The 23,280-nt window shown below is 38.9% G+C and overlaps 1 protein-coding gene across 1 annotated transcript; it reads right to left on the reverse strand.

The window, feature by feature from the left end:
• Window positions 1–288: 288 nt before the first annotated feature.
• Window positions 289–16,768, reverse strand: sh3rf2 (SH3 domain containing ring finger 2). Its single transcript, XM_062425819.1, has 11 exons — window positions 16,630–16,768; window positions 16,040–16,433; window positions 11,169–11,456; window positions 9,593–9,688; window positions 8,012–8,404; window positions 2,636–2,748; window positions 2,297–2,467; window positions 1,789–2,063; window positions 1,398–1,693; window positions 986–1,290; window positions 289–843 (listed from the first exon to the last, which is right to left on the reverse strand). Exons 2-11 carry the CDS (start codon window positions 16,430–16,432, stop codon window positions 663–665), a joined length of 2,511 nt encoding a protein of 836 aa, XP_062281803.1. The 5' UTR covers window position 16,433; window positions 16,630–16,768; the 3' UTR covers window positions 289–662.
• Window positions 16,769–23,280: the final 6,512 nt, after the last annotated feature.

Below are 23,280 nucleotides of genomic sequence, written 5' to 3' on the forward strand. Positions count from 1 at the left end.
TAGAATAAGGACATGCAAACACATATTAATTCCAAAACACATAGCAATTCCAAAACATTATATAAAATAGCGTTAACGTTTTGGACGAAAGACTACACCTAATTTTAACATTGTGATACTTACACATATGCGCATTCTGTTGTTTACTTTACACATTTTTTAACGCAATACTTTTGCATTTGATCAAGACTTTTAAACATTGTGGTATACAATTGTACAAACACCGGAAGTAAGACACCAACTACTAATGTTTTGGAAGTATAGTTTATTACCACATAAGCAGTACAGATATTTTACCTTATTATTTCTCTAAATATAGTTTGTTTTCTTTGTGGGTTTTGACAAAGGCACTCACCAATGCGTGTAACATGGGTTTAAACAGGGAACAGCCATTAGGTGGGTTTTTGTGCAAAATCTTATCATCGTACATGTGTAACATACATGCACATACATTGAAGGACGCAAAATATATCTCTGGAGATTTAATCACACTCCCACATGCACTCAGGACAAAAATAAACACTTTCTTCATAGGATTGTCATTTGGCAGTATTAACTTTTGGACCTCAACACACATCATGTTGTCGAACAGGTCAGTCAAGTCATTTGGCAGTTTTAACACAGGGAAAATAGAGTTATACTCCTACAGTAACACTACACAGTCAGCTGAGCTTCTCCAGGGCATGGAAAACACTACTGTGAAATAAGCCTGTGTGGCCACTGTTCTCCTGAGTAACCAGAACCCGTCCGTCAGGTCGAGGTCTGTGGACGAGGACGAACTCTCCTTGGAGCAGACTGAGTTCAGAGTCTGTCTGGGCTAAATGTGTTTTGGTCACTCTGTGTCTGTGTAGGAAAGCAAGCAAAAGATGGCAGAGATTTCTGAACTGTGAGTCACTTCAATAACATTTTTTTAAGTCTACTTCATCTGTCTGATAATTAATCGCTGCTCTCTGTTTTCAAGGGCAAACGCACAAATACAACATACCTGCTGGGGCTGAACTGAGCTGACATGGCTGATAGTGACGGCTGGGCTGATACTGGTTTTGGAGGGTTAGAATTCAGATCTGTGACGGCTGTTTCAAGGCCTCTCCTAAGAATAGGAGCTTTTCCTTCTTTGAGAATGATTCCTGGTCCGTCTCTTCCCAGGGTGAGTGATGGGGCCCACACTTCCAGCGGAGGGGGACCATGGCGACTGTTAGTGGGAACCTGACTTCCCGAGGACCAGGAGGAGGTCCGAAGTCTTGGAGGAGGGGAGTCTTCATCTGTGAGGAACCGCACTGATTTTGCAGTCTTGGGAAATAAAATATTTACAGTAAGGCACATCAAAATTAGTACATACATAGTGCATAACTTCAGCAAATACAGGCCTCTTGCAAGATACAAAGGTTTTACTCTACCTTATTTGTATTGTTCTTATGTGAGTCAGGTCTCACTAGAATTGAGTGAGGGCCGTTAGAGGGCTGTCTGTCATGGTGGAATGCTGCCTCATGAGAAGTGATAAAATTCCTGTCCTTCAGGACTGAGGCAGCAGAGGGCGCTGCTTGTTCAGTCATCAAGTGCATTGGTCTACCAGAGTTGGACAGGATGCTGCTTTTTTTCTTCCTCTGTAGGGCAGGTGAGTAGCCGGACGCCTGAACTTGTGCAAAGGTAGACGGGACATTCAAATTTGAAGAATGGCAGGTCGGATTTGAGCCTGAAAAAATATTAAAAAATGAAAAGGGGATTTTTGAAAACCTCCTGAAATCTCTAATTCAATCTAGATCTTAGATGAGTTGGTTGCTTACTGACCTCTATGTGGGTTAAAGATGCGCCTCACAGTGTCCCAGCCTTGCGAACCCCCATAGAAGGTCGATTTTCCAGCACCAGTGGATGTCATTGCATGCTGTGCTCCATTTGGCACAGATGTCACCTGTCCTGTTGAGTATATCGCTCCATCACTGTTTACCCTATCAAGAGCAAGGACCACAGCAGGAGTCTTGGCAGCTGTGGATTTCTTTCCAGAGACCGTGTTGTACTGTAAGGACGCATTAGCTGCTTTGGTCTCCAGAAGTCTGGCTGATGTTCTGCAATGAGGCAATAAGACACATGAGTATAAACTGAAGTATCACATGTTATACTGTAATGCAAGTTTATTTGCAGCCACTGTTATATAGCTTTATATTTCTGATTCATGCATCATATAAATGTGTGCATGATGGCATGTCCTCCTGCCCAGTGCCCACACATAACTACTTTATCCTGAATCTAAACATCATTTAGCCCCCACACTGTGCAGTCAGAGATCACAGCCTTTCACCTGAGCACAGGAGTGACGTAGTTGCTGGGCAGAACGCCTACTTTGCCCGTTCTGAGCGATAACCCACGCAGCCAACCTTCTTTGAACTTGCCATACACTCCCACCATCTCGCCTTTCCTCAGCTCCAGCTCCTCTGGGCGTCGTGGCTTATAGGAGTACAGGACAGCACACCTGGGGAGTCACACAGGAGGGTTACTACAACATTTTAAAAACATATGCAAATGTATCCAGATTACATTCATTTTTATGGTTATTTGTGTGTTTGGTGTTTCTTTTTATATTGTCTACAGTATGTTGCACCTTAATTTTGTTAATGTAAGGTTTAAAACAGTGACTCACACACTGATTGAGAGCTGCTGTGTGGAGGAGTTCCTGCCGTCTGCAGGGACAGAGGACATTTGGGGGTTCAACAGAGCCATAGAGATGTTAGGTGGAGTCTCACTGGTCATCTTCTTCTCGCAGTGTAATGCATTGGGTCCAAAATGATCATCATATGGAATTAAAAAAGAAAAATGAACAGTATTCTTTCAAATTATGTTAGGCTAAAACTCTAAAACTCTTGGAACAAGTGTGTTGGGTTCATTTTTGGCAAACAGAGTATGTTATAATAAAATAGAGGCATACATATAGGCCTACAACTAAGAGCAACAGTACTATATATATTATATACACATACTATAATAACAGAGCTTCTAAATATCTCAAAGACCATTAGGGTAAAGGATCTTCTCATGGGTACTTGCGGGTAAAATTAAAACTTGACTCGCACATTTAAACACGGAGCCCCTAAAGAGACATGGAGGAAAAACTTAGATAGAAAAAACATCTTTTAGTTTCTGGTGCGCACCATCAACCAGCTAAAAGATGATAATGTAAATGATCACTGTTAATTCATTGCATGCTCTGAAGGTAAAATTACCTTTAGCTACATAACGTAAGCCTAATTTTGCTAGCTGTTGCTACCTGACAAGTTAAGCTATGGTAATTTCTTTTTTTAGACGATTTTGACATTTGCCCTGATTTTTTCAGATCGAATCAACATCAAAGTCATAGATGTTATGACTGATGGTGAGGAGTTATATGAAACTTTGAAACTTTCTCGTGCGCACCAGAAACTCAAAGGTTGACTGTGAGGGACAAAGCATATGATTCACACAATTTCATACCATGATCATCAGATCATTCAGTAACATCCCCGTCCTCTTGAATATGCATTTCTATTTGTCCACACATCTACTCAGGTTCTTTCTTCAATTGGTCTGTATATTAGACATGATTATTTGAAATGCTCAGCTCCATCTCTATCAATAAAGAAATGATAATATATATATATATATATATATATATTTTAAGCTGTGTAACATATTAACAGTAAAGTGTATATATTATGGCATGACAGACTTCTTCCACATTTCACCTCCCAAGAAGCTGAAAGCTAAAAAAACTCTGACAGGCCTGGAGTCTGCAGCCAGTGAGTCAGGCCTGACATAGCAGCGTCTAGCAGGGAGAGACACTGAAGTGTCTCCCAACTGTTAACAACACAGTATGAAGCTTAATACCTAATTATTTAATTATATACTTTTAATTTTCTCCTCTGACCAAACAAACCTCTCGCACATGACGTTTTCTTTTTGTAATCATTACAGAGAGGTGGAAATAACTTTTGCTGTGCCTATTATCTCCTCAGTGACGTCCGCAGATGATTGCTGCTATTTAAAGCACTACCACTACCGATTACTGCTTAAAGCATTAATGCCCGCCTGTAGGCGAAGGTTCTCTATGTATGTGCCTGGATCCTGAAGTGATGCAATGTATTCACACTGTACCTCAGAGAAACACAAAGCAAATCTTAATTAAGAAGCAGCCATTGCTATACCCACATTATCACTTGTCAAAAGCAGTGCTGCGAGGCAGAAGTAAAAAGAGATAAAGTTAGAATAGTATGTCCTGAAGACATACCAGCCCTCTATCTTATATGTTCATCACTGTCATCTATAGTTTCTTTGTCCATGTGTACGCTGAGTGTTGTGAAAAGCTTTTATGACATCACAGCCATGACCACAAGATAGTGAGAACTTCCTGTCGTTGCTGTGATTTCTCTACATCACTGTTACTTAAAAGTAGCAAGAAGGCAAATCAATGTTCATCTTGTGACAGCAAAGCGCTGCTATCTTTTTGAAAATGTTGTTAAATGTTACAAGAAACAAGCTCAACACTTTTTTCATGTTTTAAATAATTTACTTCTTTTCATTACCCTGTGTCCTTTTTCTATTCTTGGTTATTGTTTTATCAGATACAAAGAGCCTGTCTGAGTTATGCTGCAGTCATGCAATGGCCAGGTGCAGTGACCCAGCAGCAGCAGTGCTATATTTACATGGAGAGGATAACTCTGTTGGCCAAACAGTAAATAAAGTATTATTCTGTTTAAAGAGGGGACATCCTCTACAATCCCTGCAGCCAAAAATAAGCCAATTAACAGAATATATACTGTATGTGTGTTCTCCTCATGTTAGTCTGCTACCAGCCAGGTTGGACAACCCGCAACCTCTCTCCTCACATAATCAAAGTAAGTACGTTTTGTATAGAAATCTGAAGTTTTGAAAATTAAACACACAAATAAAATGTTAAAGAATAAGTAACTGTATGAATAGATACAGAAAAAATATATACAATATAACCATGGATTTGTAAAATGTAAAATACCCTAATATCATTATTTTATTTTATTTTTAAATCCAGCCTGTATCATTCACAGTAACAACAGATTTAATTACAGATCATTTGTATCTAATTTATTCTCTTTATTTCAAACATTTCTTTTACAAAGCCTATTCTAATGCCACAACAATTTTTTTTCCCCCAGTTACTGCCTTTTTTTATAATGTTTGTAAAGTCTTTGTCAATCGAGAAAGGTTGTCATGATCTGATTGGCTGTTCAGTCTGAATGAGCTAAAAAAACCTGTACTGTGTCCTTATTAATCATATTAAATGTAAACTTATCTGTGCATGAAAACATGTATCTAAAGTGTCTTAACTGTAAACTGAACTTCAAACACTGATTTAGATAGAAAACAAAAAACATCTATTATCAGAAATCCATATTTAATATTTTAACTCAGTTTATCACAAAAAATAAGCCTGCAAAAATGTCTTGTCGTAAATGAGAAATGAAGGGAAAAAACACCAAATCCCAGCAAAGACGACTTGAAAAATATCTATTTGTGAAGCACAACACTTGCATATGTGTGTGTAAGATGTGATACACAAGTATACATGTAAGTAACTAAATAAAGTGAGTTTTTGGACACATGGGATGACTGATATTTTGCTGTGAGATTAACACAAAGTGAAAATGTGTCAGAATTAATTACTGATTAAAAGGTCCCACACTAGTACTTTCAATGACTGTAACTAATTAGAGCTTTAGTCAGGCTGATGCTGGATGGAGCTATACTGGAAATTATGTCACCAAACTCTATGAACTAATAACATGAGCCTGAATAATATTAATCACATTTTTTACTATGAAAGTCTGTTCTGTTGAATACAACTTTTATGAGCCCAGAGAGGCTGAATACATTCAATTAATTCAATTGATATTATTTTGATGCATAAAAACCTTTGCTAACGAGAAGGATGTGATGGATATTTGGACTATTAATTGGTGTTTCGGATTTCTTTACCTCAGGATGTGAGTTGGAGGTTGTCGGGGTCTTTATGGGACATTTCTCACAAATAAGCACCAGTGAAGTATGATATGGTATTTAACTTTTCTGTGTTACATTTCAAGATGTTTTTGCTTTTGGCTCCTTTCCATGCTGAATTCTGTTATTATTACATAACCATGACATTATTCACACTAATTGTTTCATCCACAGTTGGTGGGAAGCTGCATCTCCTCGTGAAACAGCTGAGCCAGAGGTAAGAGCTGATGGGGCGCAACACTAAGAATACGCATGTTGGTTTGGTCAGTAGGGAGCTCAGCCTCAGCTTTAGGGATGGAGCTCTCCTCTCCTTTAAAAAGGGAAGTGCATGCCTTGTCTGCTATTACTGGCACACTGATGTGAGAGTGAGTGTTACCTGCTTAGTGAAGAGGAAGGAGTTTGAAGGCAGGGGAGAGAGGGGTCTGTTATGTAACAAACCACCAGTGACTCATCAGCAGCAGCATGAGAGAGATAAGCAGACACACTGAGGGACTCTCCAAGCCTCCCACTCTCTCAATGTATCTCAGTTATTTTTCCTCATTTTCCTGCTTCTTGTGTTTTGCCTTTTTGCAGCTTGCAAAATTTTGTTTTCTGTTTGTCCTGCCAGCCCCACGCCATTCTTCCTTTTCCTTCAGTATTTCCCCTCACCCATTCTTCTTCCTGTCTTATCGCGTCCATTACCTGATTTTTTTTAATCTCAAGTATCCAGTTCCACCTCCCTTCCTCTTCTAGTTTTTCTCCAACCTGCATGAGGTCTAGCATTTTGTGCTCTGACATGTACAATTGCAGGGTAGAGCTGTGAAATTTCATCTGAATCAAAGGAAATCATTATCTCGGGGGGCAGGGCACTTGGCAGCAGGTTATATTATTAAACGTTTATGTTGGCACAGGCACTAGCTGGCAATGTAAAATCTTCATTATTTTGCATTTGTTTCTAATGTAAATAGATACATAGGACTTACATACCATTGTTGATATGACATGTATCCATTAAAAGCTTTCAGGTGAGGTGATCAGACTAAATGAGTTCATATTTTATTATTTAGGTATTTTCACAGCATGCTCGGTTATTGTGTTTTGCGGCTGAAAACTGAAATGTAGTGTTTGTGTGAGCTTGCCTCTTTGAGCCCTCAACCAGTTTCATAATGTCTGATTCAGAAAATAAAAAATAATCCACAAATATCTCAATGACGTCTCCGTCATCCATCCATGTTGTATCATGTTGGTCATATGAAAAGAGTTGGTGAATAGTTTCAGACCTAAATGATCAGGGTTTTTTTTAATATAAATTAGCGCCAGAAACAAAATAGCAAAAGATAAATAAAATATACTATTGGCAGTCGGTTTTAAGAGTCTTAGAGACTTGAGCGTTCACCTAATAAGTTAGATGACATTACCTGAAAGTTAACAGAAGTACTCTGATATGAGCATTTTTGTTTTTTCTAGAGCTCTACTGTTCTGCCCAACTTCCCTCAAGTCCTGTATTTACTTCAGCTGGAAAAAGAAAAAGGACCCAAACACTGAACTGCTATTCACCTCTGAGGGGAAAGTCTGGCTCATGTCCCAGGACTCTTGATTAAAGACCTTTGAAAGTTTCAGTCCACTCACCTCCAGTTCTCATTCCTTTAACCTCACATCTTTCATAGCTAACCTTTTTAACCACATCTGTGTTGTCTTAATGAGAGACACTTAATCATGTAGCGGCCAACAGAAGGGTGAAGCCTCTCTCTCTCATTCATTCCTAAGCTTTGTGTCATGATTCCCTCCCTGAACCCCAGAGGACAACTTGATACCTTATAGACTCAAATAAAAACGTCTATTATTCCACAGAAAACCGTTGTGCCTTCTGCCAACCACATGTTTTCCATTACAACAAATCACTGCAAACTAAACAAAGTCAAACATAGTTTAGCTTGCAAATAGTGAGAGCAGAATCTGATAGAGATAAAAATATGAAACTATCACGTCGATATGGCATGCATAAAGACAGATGTTTTGGCACATGGCTCACCTGTAACAGGTGTCTGTCTGTGTTGTCAGAGTGGCGTCTAATTCGCTGATAGTTCACTCTGGAGTGGTGAGCGTGTCCCCGGGTGGCAGAGGGCAAAGAGAGACGGTGTGTCTGACCCTGATGGTTGAAGGTGCTGATGTTGGTCGACTCTCTTTTGATCGTCTGATGAAAGTTGGTGCTGCTGGCTCCGGGCTGTTTCCACTGGTTGGAGAGAGGCAAAGCATTGATGATGGGTGTCTGTGCTGGAACTTGAGGGGCTCGGTAATGGGTGGTCCTGTTGGATGCGTCAGTGGCCTTGTCTCTGCCCCCACTCCCGGTCCGATTGTGAAATTCTGCTGAGTCACTCCACCTCCGACTCTTTCCCTCTAGCAGTTTGGCAGTCACTGAGTTTGGCTGGGAGAGATGAATGCATGAGGAGAAATCACAGTGAAAACCAGGACAAATCCTTACAAAGAGAACAGCCATTTTCTTCAAACGAGAAAATCTTCTCCATCTCGCTCCTACCTGCTACTAGCGCCTGTCAACCTCTGCTCCTGCTGATCAGCGAAACGGCTGTCTAAATACATCCACTTATGACTACTCCACTCACCCCTACAACTTGTTGGGCAGGCAGGCAGGAAGGGAGGCAGACAGACATACAGACAGACAGACATACAGACAACAAGATAAGTACCAGCCAATAAGCCAGGAAAGGTTGACTGGTGCTGAGAGAGGAGCAGGAGGCAACATGAAATATAGAGCTGCACAGACAGGCAGGCAAGCACACAGACAGGAATGGCAGGGTTAATGCTTTCACTCCCCACAGTGATGTGCTGTTATGCCACCCAAGCAGAGAAAGCATTACTGTGTCTTCACGCCTGGCTGCACGACACTCGAGGAAAGGCAGACTCAGGAAGGAGAGGGGAGAGGAGAAAAGAGGAGGATGAAAGAGTAAGAGCACAGAGGTAGAAAAGGGTTGGAGAGCAGTGCTGAGGCGGGGCTTTAGCAGAGGACTATGATGAGCAGTAGATGAAAGGAGGAGTAAGAGGAGGAGAGGATTAATTAGGGGAGGGGAAGAGTTTGAGAAAATTAGGGAAACAGATGACAAGTGAGGAAAGTAAACAAGAGGAGAAGAATGAGGCACTACATTAACCCCACCATATGAACAAATACAATTTTCCCCAGCATGCATGAAGTTAATTCCTGGAGGCAGAAAGCACAGAGGAAAACAAATGACAGTCAGCTAGCTAAGCAAGCTTTGCAAACCTGAGTAAGCCACATAGTCACACGCTAATAAGAAGCTGCAGACACAGCAGGACTTCAGAAATTAGCTCTCTGCCTCAGCACTTGGCGGGGCAGGAGTGACATTTACGGATGAATCAGATATTTGAGAGGAAGGTAGCACCCTGGCAGTGACCTGGAATTAATCCAGCGATGACATCTATGGTTCAATTCATAACAAGAGCTACACTATCAGCGCAAAGTGGCCAAAACGGCAGGTGTCCCTCATCACACTGAAAAAGCCATAACCCATATTCATCAATGAAGAAAGAAAGAAACAAAAAAGAAACAAACAAACAAATAAACAAACAAAGAACCAACCTCAGTAAACTGCAGAGGGCAAATTCCAACTTTGTCCCCTAGCTTGGCTTCAATCCAGTGTTCATCCACCCGTCTGATGACAGTAAGGATGTCTCCCTGTAGACCAGAAATAAGTAACAGACACACAGAGAGAGGTGAGCTTAAGAATGGCTAAAGTGACAACAAGATGAAAGGCAAAGAGACTGCTGTAAAAAGAAAGAACCAAAAAAACAAACCCAAAAAAGTTGCCAGTTGCTTATAACAGAGTGTGCTCGCCCTGGAGACTGAGCACAGAGCTCTGAAACTCTCAGAGTGAAGCGTTACTCCTGTAGCATCAACGCCCTTCTTGCCTGCGGGCCAAGTCCTTTCTGCAGCCAGCCTCCCTCTAAAAACCATTTGACCATCTGCATTTATATATAAAAAAAGGCAAGCTCAAGTGTGCCTTAATGGAGAGCACACTACTAAGTAGGCCTATGGAGGCCCTTATGTAACCCTATCAGAAATCCTTCAGGGTAAGTAACAACCACTGCAGCAGAAGTCTCCGCCTCCAGTTGTACAAGTCTCAGTTTTTAGGCTTTTAAAAACAGTGAAAAGAACTAAAAAGCAATTACCCCTGGCCATTATGTATCTGTACAATTGGGGACTTCCTCTGCTGTACATGATACATAGATAGACTACCAGCTCAAATAAGCCACACCAGAGGGATGCAGAAATTAAATCACAATCTATTAGGACACAGGGACAACCTGAAGAGTATGGTTTAGAACCTGCTCTATGTGTAAAGTGCCTTGAGATGACTTTGTTGTGATTTGGCGCTACACAAATAAAGATTGATTGATTGATTGATTGATAATATTTGTGTCACTGAAGGAAAATGTTAGTTATTTTGTTCTTTCAATAATTGATGGATCTATAGTTTGTTTCAATCAATAAATGCATTGTTTGATCCATTAAACACAACAGATATACTCAAAAATGCATATTTAAAGTTGAAAACAAATTATTTACAGTAGTATTAACCAGAAAAATCGAGCAAATTGCATTAAACTGAAACAGCCTAATGTCTGTAGTTTTTCTACCTGATGAATGCTCCCTGTGTGTGTATTGACTTTCGTTTTTTTATGTCTTTTATTCGTTCCTTTCTATGCATTATGAAATGTTGGATTGCTCTGTTGCTCCTGTTGAAAGGCGTGGTACGAGTATACTTGCTTTGCCTTCCCACAGGAAGTTGTTTAGCAGAGGTGGTAAACCACCCTGATCCGGATGCATCTTGTTTAATGATTGTTTGATTGTGATGACCTAAATACATTTCCACCTACTGAGTGCAATATATTAAAGTTGAGCATAATTGCTCTTTCCCCTTATTTATTTCATAAAAGTATATTAATCTACTGCATGTGTGTTTGTTATGTATTAATTACAGTGTATTCATTTTCTGATGATGATGCTAGATTAGATTATTTATTTCAGGCATGGTGGCCCATCTCTGCTATTCAACCCTGCTAAAAAAAATGGAAATATATAGATAAAGTGTGCACATAAAAGTGATTGAACTCAAATGCTGCTCTGTTAAGTAAGTTAAGTTAGAGTGTCAGACCTTCAGGAAGCTGAGACAATATTTACTGTCTCCCAGATTCATCTCTTCAGGATTAAAGTCATACAGCGCTCTGCGGAGAGCCAGTGGTTGGGACTGCTGGAGGGGCTGTAGCTGAGGCATCTGGCTGACGGCCTGTGGCATGCTGGCAGAAGCAGATGTGCTGCTACTGTCACCGATGCTTCCATCACGCCAGTCCTCATCCACCTTGTATTTCATGGTGATATTGTTACCAGGCATGAACACTGGTGAGTCTTCTCGTTGGTAACGCCCTGAAGCTCGCACAGCAACCTGAGGAACAGAAGAAAGTCAAATATGTATGTTCAAGAAACATGGTGGCCATTATTTAACATGATTAACTGCATTTCTCAAGAAAGTGAAAGTTTTTTTTTTATAGATTTTGGGTCGCAAAAGCTCTTTAGGCTGGACTTCTTTAAAGATGATAAATATAACTGCAATTGCAGATGAATGCCGAACATGAAGCTATTTATTTTGTCCTACTCCTTTACTATGACAAGTCAAAACCAAATAGATGGGTAGTTGACCTTATTTATCCACAGAAGGAAAGAAATCATCATGGCAGCCAGATACATCAGTGACAGATACCAAGCAAGTACATGAATGCAGCAGCAATGATGAATAAATAGAAAAACTAAATAATGATAAGTGAGGATACAGACTGATAGTCCAGTTATAAATACAAGATATGGGCATTAAGCGCTAAAGATTATTAGCACCAGATACAGGCAAATATTCAAGTGTGCAATGAGCAAAGTAATAATAATAATAATAATAATAATAATAATAATGATAATAATATTGATACCTCCTGTATCGCTCCTTTACACACAACAGACAGAGACGTGCAATATCTTCATCTAGATACAGAGCTGTGTGTCATATGTCGCATCCTTTTTCCTTTCTAAGAATATATTATCAAGTATCAAGTTTTTCACTGGTAATGTTTTTTTTCCACCAAACTTTATCAGTGAGGTTGATGAGAGTGGAAACAGCGCACGGACACTAAATCATTTGCCTGTTTAAGGTATATAGAATATTTAACAGTATGATGATATTTCAACCTGTGTCATTAACATTGTATTAATCATCATTTTTCAAAAAAAGAAGAGAATTGCATTACTCCCTATATTTTGATAAATGTTGGAAATTCTTTCTTTCTTGAAAAATGATGATTAATACAATATTAATGACACAGTTTGAAACATCATCATACTGTCTACAATCCATGAATGTGATTGATGTCATTAAAGATTGGGACGATCACAACTATCAGGGAAAAACGAATGAAATATAATAAAATAATTTTCTGAGCAGTAACTGAGCACAGGGAACTCAATTTGTGCTGTTTGTTAAAGCTGAAGAAGAAAGTGATTTAAATTATACAGTAACCCAAAGTGGTGCTGAATAATACTGCTGAAAAAATGATCCGCAAGAAGAGAGGTTCCTTGATTTGAAGGGAACTTTTAGGAATTCAAATCAATTAGCAGAGATTTACAAAAAGTAAGAAACTGTCCATACTTCTCAGTCATTAGGTCCAGTTTGTGTTTAATCTCTCCAGTATGTTGATGTTATTCTAAGATGGACACACTAAACTAACTTAGTGTCTAAATGGAAGGATGATTCCAAACTCTTCCTCATGAACTCTGCTGAGTTTTTTAAACTCTGGCTGAACTCGAGCAAAGTATAACAAGTAAACTCTTGAACGCTCTCAACAGTTTATAGTGATCATAGCACTATTGAGAGGGAAGATCTTTGTGTTTCTCATCATCTCAGAGAATAAATTTGATGATCAGCATCAAATAATTTACACACTGTGAAGTACTTTTATGGTCCGCAGACCTCAGCTGTGTTTAAATTAGGTGACAGTGTGAGGTGACCTGCTTTATATAGATATTTTTAAACATTCATAGCTTTAGATTTTGTCATCTTCTTTTGAATCGCATTTTTTATTACATCAAACTCAAAATTCTCAAATAATGTGAAGGAATGAAAATAAATTAGTCAAATTTTATCACATTTTGTTAGGTTTTTCTGGCATTTTAAAAACTTTACCAGAGACAGTGAAAAGATTTGAAATAAGGGAAAAGTTTTCTCTTGGTTGTGTTTTGATCCTTTCCTTAATTAGATAACTTTTGGTCTTTCTCTGTTTTGTGTAAAAAACTAATTTCTTCCAAACATGAACTTCTATATCTTTCTGACTCACACTCATTGTTCAGTCATAATTAGTTTGATTAATCCTAAACCTACTGCTCGACACAGTAGGAGGGTTATGTTCTCTGTGATATGGGATGCCAATCATCGTCTGACTTAAATGCTATCATCACTATATATACTTCGGAAAATACTGACTCACATTTCACCAGAAGAAACATTTTAATAGGTCAGATCACTTTCCAGGCTCTTTATGTGTCACATTATCTCATACAGCTGTTGATAGTTAATAAGTAAAGAATCCCACTTAGTGGTGAGTAATTAATTCACAGTTCAGACATGAGGCATACAGCCCAATTCCAGAAAGTGTGGAGGAATATATTAATGAGACATCATAGTGGTGGGCAATATGAATATATATCCTGTGAGGCAACATTAAGTTTCCATAGAATTTATACAGAGTAGGCTTTCTTTTTAACATATGTGGGTGTATCAGGTCATTCTGAGCAATGTTACAAATCCATGAGCAGCACTGCTTTATGGCAGTACTGGAATGTTATACAATTGTTTGCATCAATGTGACAAAGTACTTTTCCCCCCGGTATTTAATTTAATTTATTAGTCAGAAACAGACATTCCTGTGTGGTTATTTAATAGGCCTACATAAATAGGTTTTCAATTCATTTTAGAGAAAATTCCCTTCACATATATCAATATTATGTTATACAAGTGCACATGCTGTGATGGAGGATTTGATCCATATCATGCAGATCATGTTTAAAATCCATAAATGATGATGTGATTAAAAAAAATGTAAGAAAGAATGAACATATTAATACATATTCATATACATATTTTAAAATAATAATAATAACAAAATGATATATTCTTTTCTTTTTTTTAACTGTTAAGCTTTTTGAAAATTGTCAGCATTCATGTTAAGTGTTTGCAGAAAACCCATGCTAGCCCAACACTGGTATCAACTGTGACAAGACTTTAGGTTGCATGCAGGTGATTATTGTCCTGACAGCTCTCGGACATCAACTGTCTCAGCCAATCAACGTTGTACTATCATCACAGAGAGCCCTGCTGCTGATGCCTACACCTTTCTTTTAAAAAATGAGTTAAAACAGAAAGATGCACACTATTCTGCTGCTAAAGCTTTATTATTATTATGATGATATTAAATTGCTTTCTTTTTAGATTAGCAGCTTAACACCATCCCTCTTACCTAAAAAAGCTAAAACTTAGCAAACATGAGCACGCTTGCAAGCCATTTTGTGAAAAGAGGGTCGCTCTCTCTTTTACTTGATTTAATTGTTAATCCATCACAGAACGATTTTGGCCATCCGACCCTCATCAGTGTGTTCAAATGACGAGATATGTTCCTTATTCAAAGGGGACAGGTGGATTACTAATTATTGTGGCATTGCAATCACATAGAAACATGTCACACAAAATATCACTGTCAGTCAATTCTGTACATTGTAATTCCACCATCCAGTTATACTGAAAAAATAAAATTTGCATTATTCACAAAATATATTCCAAAGCAACTACAGCTATGACTGTTTGACCTATGTACTATTTCTTACATGCTAGCAAGCCACAAAGCCAATACTAACCAAACTTTTAATGTGTAATATTGCTTTAGCTGGCAAAGCATAAACTGAGGCAAGTCCATGGGTGATGTTTCATCATCATCATTAGAAGTTGCCCATAATATTGCTTTGTCTCTTGTTGGGACACTCTGGGCAATTTTGGGGGGATTATTCGTTAATAAAAAAAAAAAAGATAATTTGTTAGTGCCCTTTAAATATGAGATACATCAAATGTCTGTTCGCTCACCTGTGCAAGCTAATGTTATCTTAGTTCCATGGTGGAAATATGCTAATGAAAAAAGCTAATATGTGTTTTTGTTTTTTTTTCACAATTTCTTTATTGATTTTCCATTTTAATGCATACACATAACAACAACAATATAACACATAAAAACAGAAACAAAAACCCTTCTAACCCACCCTCCTCCCACCCACAATAAGATCTACGGTAAATACAGTTTTGATAATTTTTACTTCACAGTACTAATACTCCAGCCATGGAACCATTATTGAGCCATTTTAAGATCATAAAGGTGGTGGCAACAGATCTTGTCCAGTTCTAGGTTGCACATTCAGATTATTCATGAAGGTTAGGAAAGACGACCACATCTTGTTAAAGTCCTCAACTTTTCCTCTTGCCATGTACGTCAGTTTTTAATATGTGTTTTTAATATCGTCATAATAATAAAGTTGTAGTAGCAGACTAGTGCAAACTATCAAGTAACATTATAAAACTTTCATGTTGAACTTAGAACCTATTTTGCCTAATTTGCACACACAGCCATTTTTACCTCCTTTTTTAAAATATTTTTTTTCAGGCATCAGCAGCAGGGTTCTTTGTGATGACATCACCAACACTGATTGGCTGAGGCAGCTGTTGTCCCCAGGGCTATCACACAAAATGTTGATCCAAGGACAACTTTGCAATATCAGGATGTGCGAGTTGCGAACCAGTATAGTGTGTTAGATTTTGTTGCAGTGTGTTTTAATGTCAGTACATCTCAATTTCACAGTAAACAACTGAATATATCAATTCAAAGGTTTAGAAATGTGTTGAAGTGTATAGATATGCACAGGATAAGGCCAAAGTAGGGCACTGACCTCATTTTGTCCATGTTGCTCTCTGTGTTGACTCTCTTGCTGCTGCTGACCCTCCCTGACTGATGAGCTGCCTCTGGCAAAGGGCCCTGTGGACACCTGGAGCCCCTCCAGTAGCCGCACTAGCAGAATATTTGCAGGGAGCTCCTCCACCGTCCTGGCTGGGACAGGGGTGCGACACTCTGGGCAGAGCAGCTGGGGGTGGGCTGCCTCCTGCTTCTGCAGACAGGACATACAGAAAGTGTGCTGGCAGGGCAGGACCTTGGCTGACACATCTAGCTGCTCCAAACACAGAGGACATTCCAGCAAGGCTATGAGAGCCAGTTCCTCCATTTTAGAAGGACCTCTCTTTGTAACTAGGGTTTCTGGTACATCAGGAACACTGTAATCCACCATACTGGAAGAGAGTAGAATGAAAAGCTGTTACAATGACATAAATCCTACAATGAATGACGTACAGCATTACTGTCCAAAGTTCTCTACTGTATCCAAACCAATAAAATCAAGTTTACTACAACATAACTTCCAAGAGTCTGACAAGGTGTCATTATAAGATAGAGCAAACTTTGTAGTAAACATTACACGCTGCTTACGTGGGGGTGTTACTTGCTCACAGGTGTCTAGTCAGCTCACCTGGCTGCACAGGTAAGACAGCAACAGGAAATGTCCTCATTAGACGAAATATTCCGACATCTGTTTGACTAAAATCGACTTACACATGTGTCTGCTGACTCTCCGAGAGATATTCCCCAAAACTCCGATTAAGAAATGCGTAACTCCTTCTTCCCGGTGTCATGCCGAAAAGTGATCGTCTGCCAGAATCTGATTTGTGGCAGCGGGAGCGCGCACAGCAGCCCGTTGAGCGTTAGCGCTATAAAACGTCTAATTTTCTTTTGATTAAACGGTCATAATATGCATATACAAACAATTATCACACATTATCACAACTGTGGCCAAAAGAAGTGTAGTTTGTAGCGAAATAAGGCATGGCAATTACGTGATAGACATGTTTATTGTTTATGCCTACTATTAAAATAACAAACAGTTTTCACCTGCCAAAAATTGATCCCTGCCCTTAATTTGATACTTAAAAGTGTTTTCTTGCTCAAAATTACTTCCTATTACTCAACAGAGCAATATGTAGCTCATTATAGATTAACCTGTACTCTGTACCCTCTGGAAATGGTGTAAAGGGCCAATGCTATGCATAAAATGCAGTTTTTTACTTGCCAAAAATTGATTCCCGCTCCCAATCTGATACTGAAAGGGTTTTTCTGCCACGATATGTCTTCATGTAACTCTTCAGAGTTATATTTACCTGATTATACCTTAACCAGTACTCTGTACCCTCTGGAAATCTTGTAAAGGGCCAATGCATGGCATAAATAGCATTTGTTTACTTGCCAAAAATTGATCCCTGCCCTTAATTTGATACTGAAAGAGTTTTTCTGCCTCAAAATGATGTCATATTACTGTGGTAAGTGATATGAAGTCATTTTGAGGCAGAAAAACCATTTCAGTATCAAATTAAGGGCAGGGATAAATTTTTGGTAGGTGAAAAAGCCCATTTTGTGTTGTAATGGTCCGTTAAAAGAATTCCAAGCTGTCCTGTGAGCTCAGATCTTTATATTATGAAGCTCAAGAATGAGATCAAGACATATTTAGGCAGAAATAACCATTCAGTAACTGTATGTGGCCTCCAATCAATTTTTGGCAGGTGAAAATGCCTTATTTTGTGTTGTAGTGGTCCTTTAAAAGAGTTCCAAACTGTCCTGTGAGCTCTAGTGTTTTTATTATGAAGCTTATGAATGAGATCAAGTCATTTTTAGGCAGAAATAACCATTCAGTAACTGCATTTGGCCTCCAATCAATTTTTGGCAGGTGAAAACTGTTTGTTATTTTAATAGTAGGCATAAACAATAATATTAGATATAAAACACATCCAAACATGGGAAGCAAATACTACGTAGGGCCCAGATCAGATAAAAAACTATGCAGAGTCACGAGGATCATTGCAAAAGTGATCATTTCTTTATTGAAAACACACCCATAAATCAAACATACTGTAGAGACATGTCTATCACGTAATTGCCATGCCTTATTTCGCTACAAACTACACTTCTTTTGGCCACAGTTGTGATAATGTGTGATAATTGTTTGTATATGCATATTATGACCGTTTAATCAAAAGAAAATTAGACGTTTTATAGCGCTAACGCTCAACGGGCTGCTGTGCGCGCTCCCGCGGCCACAAATCAGATTCTGGCAGACGATCACTTTTTGGCACGACACCGGCTGTCGCCATGACGCAGTGCGTCGAGCACTGGGAGGTGCAGCGGCGCTTGAGCTTCGCGGTCGCTGACAGGCTCGTGCCAAAACGTCAGGATCAGGATAAGAAACCCACCTGTAGAAATAATAGTCCTAACACATAGTGGTCACAAGCTCTCTGTTACAACAAGGCTAATTCATCAGAAGCTGTATCACATTTCAGTGCCATGTCCGTCTAAGTTTAACCCTTAATCATCTTGATCTGAATAAATCATTAAATTTGACGACAGGGAAATTAAGTAATTATATCAAAATAATTCAAATAGATAAAATAATATTTATATCAATGCAAAAGTTGTATTAATTCTCAAACTAGCTCTTAGTCATGAAATAATTTGAAAATAAGTCTATAATAAAAACCTGATCAAATTCTGCCTCTTGATTCAGTCTGATTGACCATTTATTTATTGACATGTTCAGTTCACTGAGTAAACCCGCTTGTATTCATTAAAAAATGTAGGAAAAAGGGAAAGTAAAACACATTAATGTTTACAGCACTATCATGTGACATGGTCTCCCTCTGCTGGTTTCATCACTGCAGCTCTGCAGCCTCGTTTCATCACCTGCAAGTAGCTCAGCAAAGCCCACATTAGTTCTACTGGACACAAACGAGTAAAAATAAATCAAATAAACCCAAACTCATCTCTCACACATATGTGAGAATATTAGCATACAAAGCAGTTACAGCAGATGATCAACATGATGATCTTAATCACTAGTTTTATCATTTGCAAACTCCAAATTCCAAATTCCCTTTTTTGCATCCTAAGACTGAATAATTCATCCATATTGGCTATGTACCGAAAGTTCAGGACATACGTTTGAATTTTTTAAACAAACATGAATCTTTTATCTCTTTCTTCACGTCAGCAGAACTCAGGGAATTCTAAAAATGTACATATGGCTTTTACAGAGAGAGAGCAACAGAAAGAGAGAGAGATTAGCCATGACTTATTTACATGTTCATATCAATGTTGATACAGGCCCTTCCTCTCAAGCCTCTTAGACTTTAATGGCCCTGGCAGAGTAAAGAGGGGCCTAAACAGGGCTTGATTTTAGCTCTGGGTAATGTTTTTCTGGATCGAAACTGAACTGCTTGATGACTGTAGTGTTTCCATCTCTGAGTGATGGGAACACTACAGTGTCTGTCAATGTGTATCAAAGATTCAGAGGAGGGAGTGTTGTTGTTTTCCTGCTGAGAGGAAGTCAGTGTATAAGTGCTTACCAGCTTCTTACAGTACAGGTCAGTCTGGCCTCCACTGAGGAGCCTCATATGTTGTGGGTTGGGTAACATGTTTGATGGTTCTGATATATAGTCTATCAGATGGAGAGGAAAGGGTTTCCCCAGGGATTGCTCTGAGCTTGGTGTGCTGTCTCTCAGAATATCATGGCTTGTCACAAGTTGCTGTATAAGTAGGAGTGCCTTCTTCTCCAGCATTCATGTTTTATTAAAACGCTGTCTTACTCAGAGAGTGCTGCTAACTCACTGAATGTGATCTGTCTCAGCATTGCCTCTCTCAAATTTTTCCGGGTCCCTTTCTCCCCGTCTGTCTGCGTCTGTGTTTGATCATTTAACTGTGGAGCGTGCAGATGTGCTCATGAGTGTATGAGGATGTGTTTCAGCAGTTTAATTTGAACAAGGTGTCAGTCAAAGTGTATAATCCTTGTGCAGCAGTTTGATGAGGATTAACCACAAATTGAACAGCACTTTAAGTGCATCAAAGCCACGTAATTAACTTCTACCTTTCAGAGGAAAGTAATCCTCCACACAAAAGTTAGTGGCTGTCATGTTTGCAGCAGTTCCCAGGTGATGATCAGGTGACTTGTTTTGTTGTTTCTGTTTCTTTTTAGAAAGATGTACTGACTAGCTTCAGTAAAAGTCAGCTCTCTCTCTCACACAGAGTAAACATGAGGTGAGGCTTCACTCAGTGTTTGGGTCTAAACATAGTACTCCAGTTAAACTGGCTCAACCGGAACAACTGCAGTTTTTTTATTAGCGGTGCGCTTGTGTGTGTATGTAGGCGCCTCACCTTTTATGCAGGTGTCCGTGCCTATTGTCTGACAGATAATGTCCAGTTGATAGGTTAATGGTTTGCAGTGTGCTGTCACTGCAGGTCAACTAACGCAGTCATGACTGCCTGAAAGCTTGGGAATGTAATTTAGGGTGAAAATGTATGCAGAGCAGCCGACAGCCTTCTACCAGATGTTTTTTTTTAACATCCATCCATAAAGCAACTTTGCGATTCTTCCACCCATAGTTTGTTCTGCCTGGTCCTCCTCTGCCAGCAGATTGAATCCTATAAATATTTCACATTTGATAAATAAATGAAACAACCTCTTTTTTTACTTCTGGGTAGCACACTAAGTTGCTCCCCTACCTACGTATGCAGGAGCTTATTATCGCAGCTCTGACATTGTTTCAGTCATTGCCTAAATGAGGTTTGGCTCAGGGACATTTTCATTTATTTTTCAAATATATGTCGGATGCATCTATTCTGCTGCAACAAAAATGTATTTTCAAAAGTAGGTACTCCTTTTCAACTTTGAGCCATTATTGAGATAGGTGGGAAAGATCTTAAGATTTCCTAAAGCATTTCATGAATTTAATATTTTGTAACCATAACAGTGTCAAAGTGTCTCAGTGTTTCTTTAGGTGAATGATAAAAATATTATTCTCTCTTTTGTCAGCAGCCGACAAAAGAAGGTAAATTGCATGTCTGTCTTTCCTGTGGATAGCATGGTGACACCTTGGCCCATCATGTCATAAATGACCTCCTCTTACTGCTCTCTCAGCTAGTTGTGTCCCTCCATACATTACTCACATGGGATGTGGGCTATTTACAGCTGTATCATCAGGCTGCAGGCAGTATGCATCTGCATCCCTCTGGGTCATGTGACTTTACGCTACACCTCACCTTTGTGTTCATGTGTGAAAGTAACTCAACCTGACTAAAAGGCAACCTGAGAGAAGTAGGGCTGAGGGGCGGGTCTTAAGCGTCAAGCCAATTGGAGTTGAAACACCTGAGCCAGACTAAAGTTTAATTCCTGTTGCATGGATTTTTTATTTTATTTTATAATTTTTTTGTCTGCAGGAACGACCGTACTGAAATCTTTTGGTGTGCAAATGTTCCAGCAGCTGTTTGAGTTGGAGATGTGCATGAGGGAAACTAAAAATAGGACACACATACCTCTGAGCCAGCTGCCTCTTCACTGCCTTTGGGACTGCCTTTGCGTCTCCCCTCTCTCCTCTTTCAGCCCTCTTGCTCTCCTCCTTCTCTCAAAGTGGCTGTTGTTCTTCCACTCTCTCTCAATTTTCCTGCTTTTCTTAGTCCCTGAATCAGGCCTTGTGTGTCTGGCTGGTCCTGTTTTGGCATGAAAGACCTGAAACAGGACACCGCTTCCACTCACTATGGTCCATTACCCAACCTGATGGGAAACTAGAACAGTGTGGCACAATAGTGAAAATGTGAAGTCTGTGTCCCATGACTCCCTGATCCAATTATTTGTGAACCCCACAGAAATGAATATCCATCATAAACAAAGAAGATATGTGCTAAAAGGTTTATTAATATCAGGAATAATGTGTTTGAAAAGGAAAAAAAAAAGTTTGTATTCCAAGGTTGGCGGGACATCAAGTGTGACTTGGTGCAGTTGAAGCATTTGTTTTCAGCTTCTTCTTTTTTTCTTTGTTCTTTTTTTTTAAAGCTTCCTCAGCACATTAACTTCTAATCTGAAATGTGTGACTGGTCATTTTCCATTTTTATGTTTCTGCACATTAGAAAATGCTGACAATATTCTTCGGGGGTTTAAAAATGTCAAAACAAAAGTCAACTAACTAACATGTATTACCTATGACATGTTCCCTCCAAGTCATCAGACAATAATGTCATTATAAAGACTTCTTTTTTCTTTTTACATCCAATGCACCGATTTAAAATTGCTTGCTTTCTTAAGTAGGTTAGGGGAAAAGATTGTGCTTATGAAAAATGGAATATGCTAAGGGTGTGGTTATTATTAGGCAGCAAAAACACTTGGGTGAGGTTGGGAAAAGATCATAGTTAGAGATAATAAGAACAGGGACATTAATTGCAGATCTGTAGGACAGGAACTCACCACACACCCATCCATTAACCCAAGTCTCCACATAAAGTGCAAATGGCTTGTATTGGAACTGAACATTGGCATGGGATGTAAATTGTGAGAATCAGTGTCAGAATCAGATTATCAAGGAATTGGTGTTGTGATGCATAACCATCAAAATATACAAAGAAAGATAAAATACAAGTAACACAAGTCAAGTGTGAATAATGGAAAATAGAAATTTACAATACAAATATGTAAAATATACTCTAAAATGAAAAGAGCTGTTGAAGATTAAAAAGAAGAGAATTAAATGTACATATGGTTTATTGACATTGGCATGTGCAAATGTTAATGTTGTAATTTGAGGGGATACTGGACTGGTTCTTTCATAAAATTCAGTACTAGTTTACTTTAAGTTGGCACCAAATGTGTATTTTGTTGAAAATAGTCCCCAACAAATGCATTACTTACTCCCATTTGTGTAATGTTTGCTGGACACTGCAGCACCCAGCTGTTTTAGGAGCCTTTTATTAATTAAATGAACTATTTGTGGCCTGTTTTTAAAGATTAACGTCTCCAGTAGGAAAATGAGCTTGTGGCTGAATGCCACAGACAAGGCTGGGAAGATAGACTAAAGCATTGTTGTTGTTTTTTTTTTTTTTTGTCTTTTCATAGGAATTTTTAATGCCAGTAAGAAAAATATAGAATGACACATATAAACATGAGTCTATCCCATAATTGTACTTGCAATTTATGAGTATCAAATCAAAGGTGAAGCAGCATTACAGACAAAGATTTGGCTCTGCTCCATGAAGGACAAAAATCAAGCAAGC

Source organism: Scomber scombrus, chromosome 9 (assembly GCF_963691925.1).
Source record: "Scomber scombrus chromosome 9, fScoSco1.1, whole genome shotgun sequence".
NCBI classification, from domain to species: domain Eukaryota; kingdom Metazoa; phylum Chordata; class Actinopteri; order Scombriformes; family Scombridae; genus Scomber; species Scomber scombrus.

What these genes read in the sequence shown, in the direction of transcription:
- sh3rf2 (XM_062425819.1), bottom strand. Translation starts at nt 16,432, where the DNA reads ATGGTGGATTACAGTGTTCCTGATGTACCAGAAACCCTAGTTACAAAG. An exon ending in GCCCTCTGCAGTTTACTGAG is followed by an intron (nt 8,405 to 9,592) that starts GTTGGTTCTTTG and finishes CATCTCTCCCAG; the next exon opens with CCAAACTCAGTGACTGCCAA. An exon ending in CAGCAGCTCTCAATCAGTGT is followed by an intron (nt 2,468 to 2,635) that starts GTGAGTCACTGT and finishes GTGACTCCCCAG; the next exon opens with GTGTGCTGTCCTGTACTCCT.